We start from the raw sequence: 15,195 nt of genomic DNA on the forward strand, positions 1-15,195 counted from the left end.
GCTGGTCTTGAACTCCTAACCTCAGGTGATCCGCCCACCTTGGCCTCCCAGTGTTGGGATTACAGGCGTGAGCCACCGCACCCAGCCGAAAACCCAGTCTTTTCAATGCACACTCTACGTCCCCACCACAGCCCGGCCCCAGCTCACCTGCACGTGCCTCTGCTTCAGCAGCGTCTCGTAGCGGTTAGACGGCGGGAGGTGGATCGTGGCTCCCTGATTCTTGCATTCTGATCGTAACCGTTTATCAAGAAGCAAACTAGTGTAGAAGGAAGACAGAAAGTTTTTCATATGCCATAAATTGTAATGGGAATGTCAGATCAAATTATGAAACGTTTTGTTATCAAAATCACACACCAGATACTCACCTTCCTGCCATAACCTTATAATAGGCAAATATCTGGTCTGCTAGCTTGTACACAAATTGGTCAAAACATAGATTCACCTGAAGAAAAAGAAAGCACACGTTACAGTTTGATTCCCTAAAGCAAGATCAAATAACAAGGTGAAAAACAAAATGTTTCGTTAAGGCAACTAACTGAGGCTCTTTCATTTTTTTGAGACGGAGTCTTGCTCTGTTGCCCACACTGGAGCGCAGTAGTGCGATCTTGGCTCACTGCAATCTCTGCCTCAAGTGATTCTCCTGCCTCAGCCTCCTGAGTAGCTGGGATTATAGGTGCCCGCCACCATTAGCCTGGTGTGGTGGCACGTGCCTGTGGTCCTGGCTACTCGGGAGGCTAAGCACAAGAATCGCTTGAACTCACACCACTGCACTCCAGCCTCGGCGACAGAGCAAGACTCCACCTCAAAAAAGAAAAATAAACTAAAGAAACTAGCAATAATCTTACTGTCCAACAACAGCACACTAAATAAACTGCAGTGTGGCCAGGAGTGACTACCACACTGCCACAGAAAACTAGGCTAGAACCAATCTTACTGAGGGAGAAAAATATTCCTATTCTCTGAAATGCAAGAGAGAATCAACAAGGCTCTCTTCACTGTGTGCAGTGACCATGAGGAGCTACTGTGCATTGCAGGTGGGTTCCCGCCCTGGGGCAGCTCCGCCTACTGTGCACTCCAGGAGGCACCACCGAGGGCCTTCCCTGGAGCAAAGTGGCTGTTCTGGGTGTGAGATTGCTCAGGAGGTACCCTCAAAAGACCCTTACTTGCAGATGGGATTCGCACTATCTCCTGGAACTGTGAGGAGAATACCTGTGCTTCGTGGCAAGTGGGACCCAGGACCCATCTGCCCAGCAGACAGGGCCAAGAAGGGCATCTCTGCCCTCCTCCCATCCTGCAGGGCCGGGGACCTGTGACATCTCCCTGAAGCACCATTTTCAGGTGGTCTTTGTGAGAAGGCAGAGGAGATGATGTGTAGAATAAGGTTCATCTCCTTAAATGTGCATACACTAACCTGAGAATTCCACCTGTGGGAATTTGTCCTATAGAAGTCATGCGATGCAAATAAAAAACATGCCAGGGAGTGCAGCAGAGTGCTATTTATAAAATCCAAAACCCAAAAAATACAGAAATAAAACAGGAGTTGCTTCAGTTGAACATCAAAGATCATGTTCATAACCAAAAATAGATGAGGACGCAGACACCGCAGTGACACACGGTCAAGTGAAAAAGCGCATCCTGCACTCATCGTGGGAGCACATCCACAGAGGAAGGGCTTGCTCCCACATGCTTGCTTCGTGGTTTATACTGTCTTATATTTTAAAGAAAGTTTAATACTTGGGAGAAAACAAAAAGAGAAAGGAGATTTAATTGAAGGAAATGAACAGAAATGGAGCTGCAGGGGCCTCACCTCGGCCTCAATTTCGTCGTAGAGGAACTGTTTGTTGAACCTGGTGAGCGCGTAGTGGGCGCTGTCATTGTACAGGTCCAGGGAGTAGAGCACGTACCTGCAGAGGACAGCAGCAGTGTGACCAGCAGCCTCTGCCACTCACTCGCAGCTCCGACAGCCTCGCCCCACCTCAGAAACTCAACTCCATTTTCCACCTCTCACGTAAGGAAAAACAATTTTCACTTCAAACACCAGTCCCCCTGTGAAAGCCCGTGGTGGCTGCGCCTGAGGTGGCCGCCACACCCACCAGGCTGCGAGGACGCTTGGGGACAGCAGATGCTCACTGAAGGCCACACACGGACAAGGGCCTCCACCTGCCTGCATCTTCTCACTTAGCAGACTTTAAAATATTTCACTACAAGTACATAGGATTTTTAACAAAAGAAAATTGGGTTATTTTCTTATTTCAAGAATGAACTCCAAGGGCCAGGCTTGGTGGCTCATGCCTGTAATCCCAGCACTTTGTGGGGCTGAGGTGGGCAGATCACTTGAGGTGAGGAGTTCAAGACCAGCCTGGGCAATACGGCAAGACACTGTCTCTAACAAAACTACAAAAAACTATCTGGGCGTGGTGGCGCACGCCTGTAGTCCCAGCTACTTGCGAGGCTGAGGTAGAAGGATCACTTGAGCCTGAGAGGTTGAGGCTGCAGTGAGCTGAGATCGTGCCACTACACTCTAGCCTGTGTGACAGAGTGAGACCCTGTCCAAAAAAAATGATAGAGAATGAACTCCAGCACTTTAGGTGGATGAGGCAGGAAGATAACATGAGGCCAGGAGTTTGAGACCAGGTTGGACAACATAGCAAGACCCCATCTCCATGAAACACAAAACAATTAGCCAGGTGTGGTGGCGCATGCCTGTAGTCCCAGCTACTCAGGAGGCTGAGGCAGGAGGATCACCTGAGCCTGGGAGGTTGAAGCTGCAGTGAGCTGTCTTTGCACCACTGCACTCCAGCCTGGGCAATAGAGCAAGACCTTGTCTCTGTTGGGGGAAAAAAAAAAAGAATGAACTGACTGGAAAAGAACAAAGGTGGACTGGGCGCGGTGACTCATGCCTGTAATCCCAGCAGTTTGGAGGCCGAGGTGGGCGGATCACTTGAGGTCAGGAGTTCGAGACCAGCCTGGCTAACATGATGAAACCCATCTCTACTAAAAATACAAAAATTAGCCGGGCGTGGTGGTGGGTGCCTGTAGTCCCAGCTACTTGGGATACTGAGGCCGGAGAATTGCTTGAACCCGGGAGGCATAGGTTGCAATGAGCTGAGATTGTGCCACTGCACTCCAGCCTGGGTAACAGAGCAAGAGCAAGGCTCTGTCTCAAAAAAAAAAAGAAAAAGAAAAAGAAAAAGAAAGAAAGAAAAAAAAGAAAAAATCACACCAACGGAATTACATAGACAGCATTAAAAAAAAAAAAAAAAAAAGAACAAAGGTGAAGGTCCTGGATCCCACAGCTCACCAGGAGCATGTCCAGCATGGCCCATGGTTGAAGGCCCGTCTCCCACTACCTCATATCTGGACAAAGGCCATGGCCAGGGGCAAGGAGGCCCATGCCTGAAGGAGGCCTCCAAGCTGGTTCCAGCTCCTCATGCCGCCCCAATGCTGTGCAATGAGCCATCAGAGGCTCTGCCCACACAAATGGCATGGCCATGCCACAGCCACAGAGAGTGGAAGGTGACTGCCCTTACCATCTCCTGGGCACCATGAGGGATGTGTGAGGACTGACACACAAGGAACTCAGGGGCTTCCCACTCATGGTGCTCAGAAGACAGACTGGCTGGGTGGCTCCCCAGTCGCTCACCATGAGACACACCCTTTTCCAAACACTTTCCCTTCCATGAACTTTATATTTTGAAAGACTGACCCTTCCATCTAGGTCTACAGTCCTGATCCCCAAAACAAAGCTGTTCAATCAATACTTCCTTTCCCCACTTCATCTGGGTCAGAGGCTGTGTCACACAAAAGGCCAGGCCACAAGGCTCCCGCAAGGCAGCTCCTGGGCATGGCCACCTCACAGGGCCTGCACTACGAAGGCCTGGGGAAGGTCCAGGTTCATCCATCTCCCTGGTCCAGGCCGAGTCCCCGGGTCCCAGCCAGCACCCATGCAAAGTAGGAACGTGACTGGTTCTAGTGCCTGAGCTCTCAATTCCAGTCTGACACCAAGAAACTGGTTAGTTACCTGTATTAATCTCTAAAGCTTTACCCCAGGAAACATGATTTCTTTTTTTTTTTTTTTATTTGGAGACAGGGTCTTGCTATGTGGCCAGGCTGGAATGCAGTGGTGCAATCCATAGCTCAATGCAGCCACAGATTTCTGTGGTAAAGCAATCCTCCCGCATCAGCCACCACACCAGGCTAAGTTTTCTCATTTTTGTAGAGACTGGGGTCTTGCTATTTTGCCCAGGCCCAGAAACGTGATTTCAAATACAATACTAAAAACAGTCCCGGCCTCTCCGCCACCTCCTCTGAGGACCCCTGGTCACCACACACAAAGGCTGGAGACAGGCCCGCAGGACACGCACTCCATCATCGATGCCTCCTTGGTCTCCAGGATGTGGTCCGTCAGGATCCAGGGCATCGACATCTCAATGGGGAACTGGATCCTCCTGCCCATGGTCAGCTCCAGGAAGAACTCTCGGAACCACAGCTGCGAAAGGTCACAGCACTGCTGCAGCGTTTCTGGGAGGGTTCAAACAACACCATGTTATCTCCCGCAAGCAAAAAAAACCTTTAGCAGAGATGACACAAGGGCTGTGTGCCGGGTGCCTGCTCCTCCTCGCTCAGCCCCAAGCCATGCAGCATGGACATGAGTGGGGAGGGGTCACCGGGGCCTTGCACTAGGGACAGGACCAGCTGGGCATAGCTGCAGGTAAAGCCACCTCATCAACCCTGTGAGCCCTTCAGTGGGATCCAGGGGCAAAGTGTCTTTTTTTTTTTTTTTTTTTTTTGAGACAGAGTCTATCTCACTCTGTCACCCAGGCTGGAGGTGAGTGGCGCGATCATAGCTTACTGCAGCCTTCAACTCCTGGGCTCAAGCGATCCTCCTGCCTCAGCCTCCCAAGTAGCTGAGAACACAGGCACGTGCCACCAACTGATTTTGTATTTTTTATAGAGATGGGGGTCTCGCCATGTTGCCCAGGCTGGTCTCAAACTCCCAAATTCAAGTGATTCTCCTGCCTTGGCTTCCCAAAGTGTTAGGATTAACAGGTATGAGCTACTGTGTTTTACCTAAAAATGTTCTTCTCAAAAGGAGACATAAAAACAGGACTTCTGGCTGGGCACAGTGGCTCACACCTGTAATCCTAGCACTTTGGGAGGCCGAAGCGGGTTGATCACAAGGTCAGGAGTTTGAGACCAGCCTGGCCAACATGGTAAAACCCCATCTCTACTAAAAATACAAAAATTAGCCAGGCGCAGTGGTGAGCACCTATAATCCCAGCTACTTGGGAGGCTGAGGGAGGAGAATCTCTTGAACCTGGGAGGCGGAGCTTGCAGTGAGCTGAGATCGCCCCACTGTACTCTAGCCTGGGTGACAGAGCAAGACTTCATCTCAACAAAAAACAAAACAAAAAAACAGGACTTCTTCACTTTCACTTAGGATAAAAACCAATGTCCAGGCTGCAGCATTAGAGGCACACTCAGGGAGGTCTGTCTAACGCAAAAATGAGACAGATTAAAAGAGCCCACACTCGAACTCCATCCTTTCATGGAGTTAACAGCAAAAGTGGTACTATTTCCTCCAATACCTGCAGCACCCCAGCCAAGACAGCAGGGATCCTGTTCTGAGCAAGAGGTGGACACGGAGGACTCGATGAGAACACGGGACAGACACACGGAGGGCAGAGAGCGCACCCACCGGTGGCCGGTCAAGGTGGCCGGGTGTCACCCAGGATGGGCTTGCCTGGCACAGGGCACCCGCCACCTTCCCCCCACGCCATGGTCTGCAAGGGCCATTTCTAATATTTATCAATGCCTGTGTCTCAACTCAGGCACCAGATTACATTTGCCTGTTTCCAACCCCGCATGGGTTGAAAAGATTTTCTGTTCATGTCACAGGGCCAGCCCGGGCTCCTCAGTTTATACCCTTGTAGGGACCACGCCCTGTGGAGTGAGCTCAGGCCAGGGACGTACAGCCACCGCCACAGAGGGCAGGACGAGTCACCGTCTGGGTGCACCAAGGGACGGGGCAGGGGGTGGTCAGGCGGGCGGAAGCATTCTAGACGGTGTTAGTGGTGTTAGGACATGCCAGGCCGGATGCTGCTCAGCAGTATCTCTTACCACTGAAATTTATCAAGTGAGTGTAGAAGAATGACTCTCGATGAAATTTTTCTATGTCCAATATGGTGGGCCCCTCAAGGCTACTTCTCAAGGTTTTCTTGGAACCACTTTTGTCTGCAATGAGGGACTCTAGCATGGTTCTCACCATGTAAAGCTGGATTATCCAAGGAAACATTTGTGGGGGAGAAAATATACATGGTACATTAGTTATGCCAAACTCAAAAAGCCCATGAGAGAAGGACTGCTCCGCTACGCCCTGGCCGGGAGGGCCCCGCACCAGCTCCCCGAGGGGTCCGGGTGCCTGTCTACGCGGCCACGTTGCTGCTGCTTTGGGGAAAGAACAACTTGTAGCGGAGCAGTTCGCCTCCGTGCCATAAACGTCAAGAGAAACAAATGATGTCTTACCACCAAAGGTTAAAAGGGGTAGGTAGGTGCACGACTGCCTCAGAAACGTGTTAACCGCATGCAAGAGCCTCTCCATGCCCAGAGACTTGAGCTGCCTGAGCAGCTCGGCAGAGCCCAAGGACTCGGCCATGGTGCGCACCAGGTAGAGCTAGACACGGACAGACAGGAGGGAGAGGCAGGAGAGAGACGTTAGTCACTCGACACACACACCCCAGGCAGGGACACGGGACGCACGCAGAGGGAGGCGGGGAGGGTGGCCGGCACCACGCACAGGCCGAGGGCCGTCCCCCTGACCCTCCTGCAGAGCCAGCAGCGTGCATTGCTGGTGACTTTCCAGAAGAGTGGCAGAAGAGATTAAAAGCCTCCAGCAGAGATGAGGGAGAAGACCAGCCCCAGGACGGAGGACAGATGCAGCGGTGTGGATTAAACCGGGTGTGAAAGTCGTGAGAAGCACCTCGGGGAGGCCTGAACACACCAGGAGGGAGGACAGTGGGCAGCTTAGGACCATGACACACGCAAGCAGCACCTCACAGTTTCCCACGCCCCATCTACGGTCATTTGCAGACCCAACGTAAAAATTATACAGACATTCAAACACCCATCAAGAAACACAGAATGAATACAGACACGTGGACTTGTGCCCACATTTTTGGGATGGGAGTTGAAATGGAGTCAGACTCCTTTTTAGTGCACATGACACATCTGACAATCAAGGCACGTCTCCTCACGCTCCCAGCTCACTTGGGTGGGAAACAGAGGAGCAGCAGAAACCACAGGCGCCGCTTTCTCTGCCTGAGCAGGCAGTGAGGACCTCATTTAACCCGGGCCTCACCAGCCCCACCCGCTCACAACTCAGGGTGGGTCCCCCCAGGGAGAGGGTGCAGGCGGGGCTCAAGGGACGAGAACCTGAGTGCTGGAGGGTCCCACGGCGCGGCGTGGTACTTTTATGTCGAAGCCGCTCTTGGGGTCCTTCTCGCCCCTCAAGGCTGGGTCATTGAAGGGCTCATGCCCCGTCTCCCAGTCACACACGGTCTTCCTGATGGCCTGCAGGACACTGAACACCCCACCAAGTGATCAGCAAGGCCCAGAGGCCGAGACCTCCAGCCTCACAATCACACCCTCTCCTCACCCAACTACCAGGCTCTCAGAACAGCCCCCATGAAAATACAAATTCCTCTGGGGGCCGTGGAGGGATGTGGTAATGGACCAGCTCAACAGGAAAGTTAAAAAGGAGCCTGCCTTCTGGAGAGTATTACTACACCCAGAAGACTGCCCTGAGCTCCAGTTCGCATCTGTTAGCCCAGGGCAGCAGTGAGGTGGCTCTGAGTCACGCTGTGGGCAGGGGGAGGGCAGAACACAGCCTCCGCCCGGAGCAGAGCTGGGCCCCGCCTGCCCGCAGCTGGCTGTCCCCAGTAACCAACAGGAATGTGAAGTCACCCACATGACCAGAGCCTGGCCATGTCTCTCGACTGGTTTGGAACACGGCCTCATCACCAACAGGGCTCCACCGTGCAGAGACCCCCATAAGGCACCATGCATGAACCACAGGCACCACGAGCCTGGGATAAATGCACCTTGTCCCGGGGTCCTCAGACTCCCTAGACACTTGGCAGCTGACTTACTGTCCGTTGTTTGGGTTAATAATTGGACCCATGCATTACTTTTAGAGGTAATTCACCAAGAGGGCATCTGAAGGTTGAAGATAAATATATTGAAATCATTTTTGAGAATTTAACGCTCCTGTTGTTTGAATCCAAGTTCATCCGAGGACGTGTGGGCACAGTGGGCCAGGGCGTGGGGAAGGCTGACCTCTGGATGACGTTCTTCTTCTTCTTGATGGCCTGCCGCAGCGGCTCCCTAAGGGTCACCTGGGAGAAGTCCTGCAGTGCGGCATAGACGGTGTGCCGGATGGCGTGGTTGAACACACTCTCCATCCTGCCCATCAGCACCTGCAGGCCTTTGATCATGGCGATCACCTGCAGGGGACACAGCAACAGGGACGGCCCTTCTTAGGGACGGCACCAAGCCTCCTCTGCCTGGCACATGCCGGGGGCTGCTCCTCCTCGCCCACAGCACCTCTCTTACGCCCTCCCACGTTCGTGCCCTGCAGCTGCCCTGCCCCAAAACGTCTTCTCCAAAGCTGTAGTCAATGGAACTGTGCCCGCATCTGACTCCCCATCAGACCATGAGCACCTGGAGGACAGGGATGCATCTGACTCGAAACACACACGCATCCACCCCGGCACACCCTCCTGTGATGGAATTCAAATGGGAAAGAAGAAAAAGACTCAGGAAAGTGGCATGATATTACTAGAAAAAGAAGCTACGAGAGGTTGTAGTCCAAATCCCATATTGTTCACAACAAAGGCGCACTGAACTACCATTCACAGAAAAAGCCTGGAAGACTCTGATGGAACATAATTACATGACAAAGAGCTTCCAAAGGAATTCCTGGGACAGAAAAATGGTGCCAGGGCTCATTATTTCCCTGTTTCCAGCCAGTAATTTTGTCATGACAGTGTGCTTTATTACTTTCTGAATAAACAATTGAAGGGCACAAACCAAGCATGAACTTTACAATTGCATGAGCTTTCTTACTGCTTTTGCAGTTTATAAATATTTCTACAGCCAACTTCACGATAGCTATGTGAGACCTAGAAATCTCTCTGAAAGCAGCAAGTGAGGCAGAGCAAGACACACTTACCCCAAGTCCACCCTGCCGTGTGGACGTCTGACATATAAGACACCAAAGTGGAACATTTAATAGCACCAGTGAAACATAATTCACTTCTTTTTATTTTTTAACTAGAACGCTGTACCTAAGACTAATACATTTGGGAAAATCTTAACAACCCTTCTTTGGCCAGGCACAGTGGCTCACACCTATAATCCTGGCACTTTGGGAGGCTGAGGCGGGAGAATCACTTGAGACCAGAGTTCAAGATCAGCCTGAACAAAATGGCCAGACCCCATCTCTACAAAAAATTTAAAAAATTAGCCAGGTGTGGTGGCATGAACCTATAGTCCCAGCTACTCAGGAGGCTAAGCCAGGAGGATCACTTGAGCCTAGGAGTTCGAGGCTGCAGTGAGCCATGACTATGCCACTGCTCTCCAGCCTGGGTGACAGAGCGAGAACCTGTCTCAAAACAAAACAAAACAAAAACCCTACTTCAACATCTGAAAATGGTCTTCAGTCCACAGTAATAAAAAAACAAAAAACAAACAAACAAAAAAAACCTTTTGAAATTAAGTATTTGACAGATTCAAAATTAAGGCAGCTTTTTTTTTTTTTTTTTTTTTTTTTTTGAGACAGGGTCTCACTCTGTTGCCCAGACTGGAGTGCAGTGGCATGATCATAGCTCACTGCAGCCTTGAACTCCCAGGGTCAATCGATCCTCCTGCCTCAGCCTCCTGGGTAAACTAGTTCTATAAGCATGCACTACCATGCTTGGCTAAGCATCTTCCTACTTTTATTAAATCTGTTGGTTTGAAGTTCACTTAGCAAGAACACAAATGTGTTTCCCCAAGGCTTCACACAGTCTCCCTCTATCACTTTCTGGTTTTATTCACACCTTTTGAGTTCCTCATTATGGCTTTATAAACAGCCTGATTCATGGGTAAATGTAGACGTGTCTGACAAGTACTTGAAACATGGCTTATATGATTTTGGTGCTTTTCTTTTTCATGAAATTTTCAGGTGGAAAAGTTGACAGTCTGCTTTTAATTCATCCTTCTATAATGTAAAGAATTTCCAAATAGACTGCTTTCATGTAAGACTCATGGTCTATATGCAATTAAAATAATGAAAATTTTAGAAAGGAAAAAGTCTGGAAGAAAACGCACCCAGCTGCTCAGCGCCATCTCTGTGATGACGCCGCAGGCACTGTGCCTTCCTAATGCCATGCTTGTGTTTTCAGCATGCTTAGTTTGGAAAACTGATGATTTTATATTGTTTTTCCAATCAACAAAAAAGAAAGGTTCTATTTAAAAAACCAAACGAGGAAAAACCCATTTAAGTGAACATAACAATCCTACATATTCACACTTACAGGAAGAAGGAAAAGGCAAGTTAACAGCAAACTGAGAGCTTTAGATGCACGCATTAGAAAACTAAAAAGGATAAAAATCATAATACTTATCAAACATTCATCACTAATTTATAGAAAACAGCAAAATAAACCCCCCCAAAATAGAAGAAAAATAACTAAAAGCACCCGGGCGCAGTGGCTCATGCCTGTAATCCCAGTATTTTGGGAGGCCGAGGAGGGCGGATCACAAGGTCAGGAGTTCAAGACCAGCCTGGCCAATATGGTGAAACCCCGTCTCTAATAAAAATACAAAAATTAGCCTGGTGTGGTGGTGCACACCTGTAGTCCCAGCTACTTGGGAGGCTAAGGCAGGAGAACTGCTTGAAACTGGGAGGTGGAGGTTGCCGTGAGCTGAGATGGCATCACTACACTCCAGCCTGGGTGACACAGCGAGACTCTGTCTCAAAAATAAATAAATAAATAAATAAATAAATAAATAAATAAATGCAACAATTAATGAAACAGAAAACAAGTGTATAATCAAGGGTGATCAACAAAGACAAAGCTGTTCAGTCAATAAATAGTAAAACTGACAAATGCTCAGCAAGAATAACAAAGAAAAAAAAGACAGAGAAGCAGGCCAGGCGCGGTAGCTCACGCCTGTAATCCCAGCACTTTGGGAGGTCAAGGAGGGTGGATCACTTGAGGTCAGGAGTTCAAGACCAGCCAGGCCAACATTGGTGAAACCCTGTATCTACTAAAAATACAAAAATTGGCCAGAAGTAGCTTGAACCCGGGACGTGAAGGTTGCAGTAAGCTGAGATTGTGCCACTGCACTCTAGCCCGGGCAACACGCGAGACTCTGTCTCAAAAAAAAAAAAAAGAAAAAAAAAGACAGAAGCACGAGTTACCAGCATTAAGAATGAAAAAGGGGACATTAGCAGTTTATAGACAGATTAAGAGATTATGAAAAAATACTGTCATAGGATAGACAGAGGTCAATGGGATAGGATTAAGAGTCCAGAAGTTAACTTACAATTGATTTTCAACAGGGTACCAAAACAATTCGATGGGGAAAGATCATCTTTTCAACAAATAGTACTGACAACTGTATATGCACATGCGAGAGAATCAAGGTGGACCCTTGTGCAGGAAAGGGTTAACTCAGCAGGCTGGGGAGAATGAAACTCCGCACATCCCCAAGAAAGGCCCATCTTCAGGACTGGCTGAAGTCATCCCAGGAACCAACTCTGAACCTTGGGAGTGTCCTGCCTAGAGATTATGTTTTTGTGTGCCTGGGGCCCCGGGCCTACTGCTGTACCAGTCTGATCAGTCTCTGCTAACAAGGTGACTAATAGTGACCTCCTGTGTGTGTTTTGAGGACCTAGAGTCTGAGTAGCCAAGGTCAGCCACGTGACTGGCCCCCAGTAAAAACCCAGGACCCCAAGGCTCTGGGGAGCTGCCCTGGTGAGCCACACTTTGCGTGTGCTGTCACACATCATCGCTGGGAGAAATAAGCACGTCCCGTGCAATTCCACTAGCAGGCACAGCTGGAAGTTTACACCTGTCTTCTCTGGACTCCACTCTTGTGCCTTTTCCCTTTGCTGATCTGACTCTGTCTTTTGGCTGCAAGGAGTCATAACCTTCAGTGCAACAACTACCAAGCCCTGTGAGTCCTCCCAGCCAGTCAGGGGGATGGAGGGTGGTCTGGAGGGCCCCTGACACAACCTTGTCAAACGCTGTATAAAAATCCACTCAAAATGGATCATATATTTAAATTAGGTTTAAGTTAGGAGCTAAAACTATAAAACTTTTAGAAGAGGCTGGGCATGGCGGCTCATGCCTGTAATCCTACCACTTTGGGAGGCAAAGGCGGGTAGATCACCTGAGGTGAGGGGTTCAGGACCAGCCTGGCCAACATGGTGAAACCCTGTCTCTACTAAAAATGCAAAAATTAGCTGGGTGTGGTGGCGCACACCTGTAATCCCAGCTACTTGGGAGGCTGAAGCAGGAGAATTGCTTGAACCTGGGAGGCAGAAGTTGCAGTGAGCCGAGATCATGCCACTGCACTCCAGCCTGGGTGACAGAGCAAGACTCTGTCTCAAAAAAGGGAAAAAAAAAAGACTTTTAGAAGGAAACACAGGAGTAAATCATCATGACCTGGGTTACACAATGATTTCTTACATATGACGCCAAAAGCATAAGCAACAAAAGAAAAACAGATAAATCAAACATAATCAAAATTCAAACACTTTGTGTCTCAAAAGACTCCATTAAGAAACTAAAAGGACAATCATAGAATGGGAGAAGATACTGAAAATCCTATGGCTGTAAGGAACTGATATTTAGAATGTATAAGGAACTCTTACAACTCAATAATAAAAAAGATAACCTAATTAAAAATGGGCAAAGGATCTGAAGAGACATTTCTCCAAATAATGCACACGAATGGCCAACAAGCACATAAGACATTTAACATCCTTAGTTGTTAGAAAAACGCAAATCAAAAGCGCAATGAAATGAGATACCACCTCACACCCACTAGGATAGCTAGAATAAAAAAGACATACAATAACAAGTTTGGTGTGGATGTGGGGAAACTGGAGCCCTCACTTACTGCTGGTAAGAAGGAGAAATGGTGCTGCCACTATCTGGTAGTTCCTCAAAAGCTAAATGTGCTGTAATCATCCAGTAATTGCATTTCTAGCTATACAATCAAAAGAAATGAAAACCAGCATCTACACAAAAACCCGCACATGAAAGCTCATAGAGGCTGGGCATGGTGGCTCACCTCTAATCCCAGTGCTTTGGGAAGTCAAAGCAGGAGGATCACTTGAGCTCAGGAGTTCAAGACCAGACTAGGCAACACAGTGAGACCCCATCTCTACAAAAAATTTAAAAATTAGTCAGGCATGGTGGTTTGTGCCTGTGGTCCTAGCTACTTGGGAGGCTGGGGAGGGAGGATTGTCTGAGCCCAGAAGATTGAGGCTGCAATAAGCCATAATCCTGCCACTGCACTCCAGTTGGGTGACAGAGTGAGACCTTGTCTCAAAAAAAAAAAAAAAAAAAAACAAGAAAAAGAAGTTCTCAGCAACTTCATAATAGTGAAAAGCTAGAAATAACCCAAATGTCTATCATCTGATGGATGGATAAATACAATGTAACATATCCATGTAATGCAATATTATTCAGCAATAAACAGAACAAAACAGTGATACCTGTGTGAATCTTGAAAATTATGCTAAGTGGCCTGGCACGGTAGCTCACGCCTGTAATCCTGGCACTTTGGGAGCCCAAGGCAGGCGGATCACCTGAGGTCAGGAGTTTGAGACCAGCCCGGCCAACATGGTGAAACCTTGTCTCTACTATAAATACAAAAATTAGCCGGGTGTGGTGGTGGGTGCCTGTAATCCCAGCTACTCTGGAGACTGAGGCACAAGAATTGCTTGAACCCGGGAGGGAGAAGTTGCAGTAAGCTGAGATCACGCCACTGCCCTCTAGCCTGGGTGACAGAGTAAGGCTCCATCTTAAGAAAAATAAAAGGAAAATTATGCTAAGTGAAAATTATGCTTTGTGAAAGCCAGTCACAAAGGGCCACATATGGTATGATCTACTCATATGAAATGCCCAGAGCAGGCAAATCTACAGGGTCAGAAAGCAGAGTGGTGGCTGCGTAGGGTTGAGGGAGGGAAGAATGAAGGGTGACTGATAATGGGCTGGCATTTCTTTTTGTTCTAAATTTGATTGTGACTGTACAACTCTGTGAATGTGCTGAAAGCATTGACTTCTACACTTCAAATGGGTGACCTGTATGGTTATGTGAAAAAAGAAAAGCTTCTACCAAAATAAGATGAGAATTTACTATGAAAAACCTTATGTCAAAAAATCAGAAAATTTTGGCTGGGCGCAGTGGCTCACACCTGCAATCCCAGCACTTTCGGAGGCTGAGGCGGGTGGATTGCTTGAGCTCAGGAGTTTGAGACGAACCTGGGCAACTTGGTGACACCCCATCTCTGCCAAAAATATAAAAATTAGCCAGGTGTGGTGGCATGCACCTATAGTTTCAGCTAATGGGGAGGCTGAGGTGGGAGGATTGCTTGAGTCCAGGAGGCTGAGGCCAAAACTGGTTTTTAACATTTTTATTACTTTTTACTGTTGTACTGTTATTTTTTCTTTCTGAACATTTTTGACCCAAGGTTGGTTCATGGAGGTGGAACCCAAGAACACTGAGGGCCAACTGTATGAGACTTCTGTCAATTCTCCTGTCATGATCCATAGGATTGTTCATATCCTGATTAAAATCCTCACTGTGGGATGGGAAAAGCTGATTCTAAAATGAATATGAAACTACAGTGGGGAAGAATAGCCAAGGAAGTCTAGGAGACAGAAAGACGTGCTTTCTCATACACGGTAGATGACTACAAAGCTACAGAGTGGTGCTGGGATACCGACAGCAACTGACACTGGGTTAGAGCAGAGCAGAAACACAGCCACACATGCATTGTCACGTGACCAGCTACAAAGGTGGCAGCGTGAGGGTTGGACGGAATTGTTTCAAAAATGAATTTCAGGTGAATTTCGCATCTCAGTGTGAAAGCAAAGTGAAGTATCCAGAAAGCAATGCAGAATACCTTCACGACCT

At 48.5% G+C, this 15,195-nt stretch overlaps 1 protein-coding gene across 8 annotated transcripts in view; it reads right to left on the reverse strand.

Annotated features, from left to right (window-relative positions):
* CYFIP1 (cytoplasmic FMR1 interacting protein 1) overlaps positions 1-15,195 on the reverse strand; it is a 111,115-nt gene that overhangs the window by 40,581 nt on the left and 55,339 nt on the right. For 4 of the 8 annotated variants that reach the window (XM_016927743.2, XM_003314563.6, XM_009428634.5 and 1 more), the window contains exons 14-20: positions 8,335-8,501; positions 7,432-7,579; positions 6,121-6,274; positions 4,365-4,521; positions 1,808-1,904; positions 366-442; positions 148-256 (exon numbers count right to left, since the gene is read on the reverse strand). In XM_016927743.2, the coding sequence (XP_016783232.1) occupies positions 148-256; positions 366-442; positions 1,808-1,904; positions 4,365-4,521; positions 6,121-6,274; positions 7,432-7,579; positions 8,335-8,501 (909 nt within the window). Of the gene's footprint in view, positions 1-147; positions 257-365; positions 443-1,807; positions 1,905-4,364; positions 4,522-6,120; positions 6,674-7,431; positions 7,580-8,334; positions 8,502-15,195 lie in introns of all 8 variants that reach the window. The other 4 variants (XM_016927740.1, XM_016927742.4, XM_016927741.4 and 1 more) reach the window with 1 other exon arrangement.

Source organism: Pan troglodytes, chromosome 16, assembly GCF_028858775.2.
Source record: "Pan troglodytes isolate AG18354 chromosome 16, NHGRI_mPanTro3-v2.0_pri, whole genome shotgun sequence".
In the NCBI taxonomy this organism is placed as follows: domain Eukaryota; kingdom Metazoa; phylum Chordata; class Mammalia; order Primates; family Hominidae; genus Pan; species Pan troglodytes.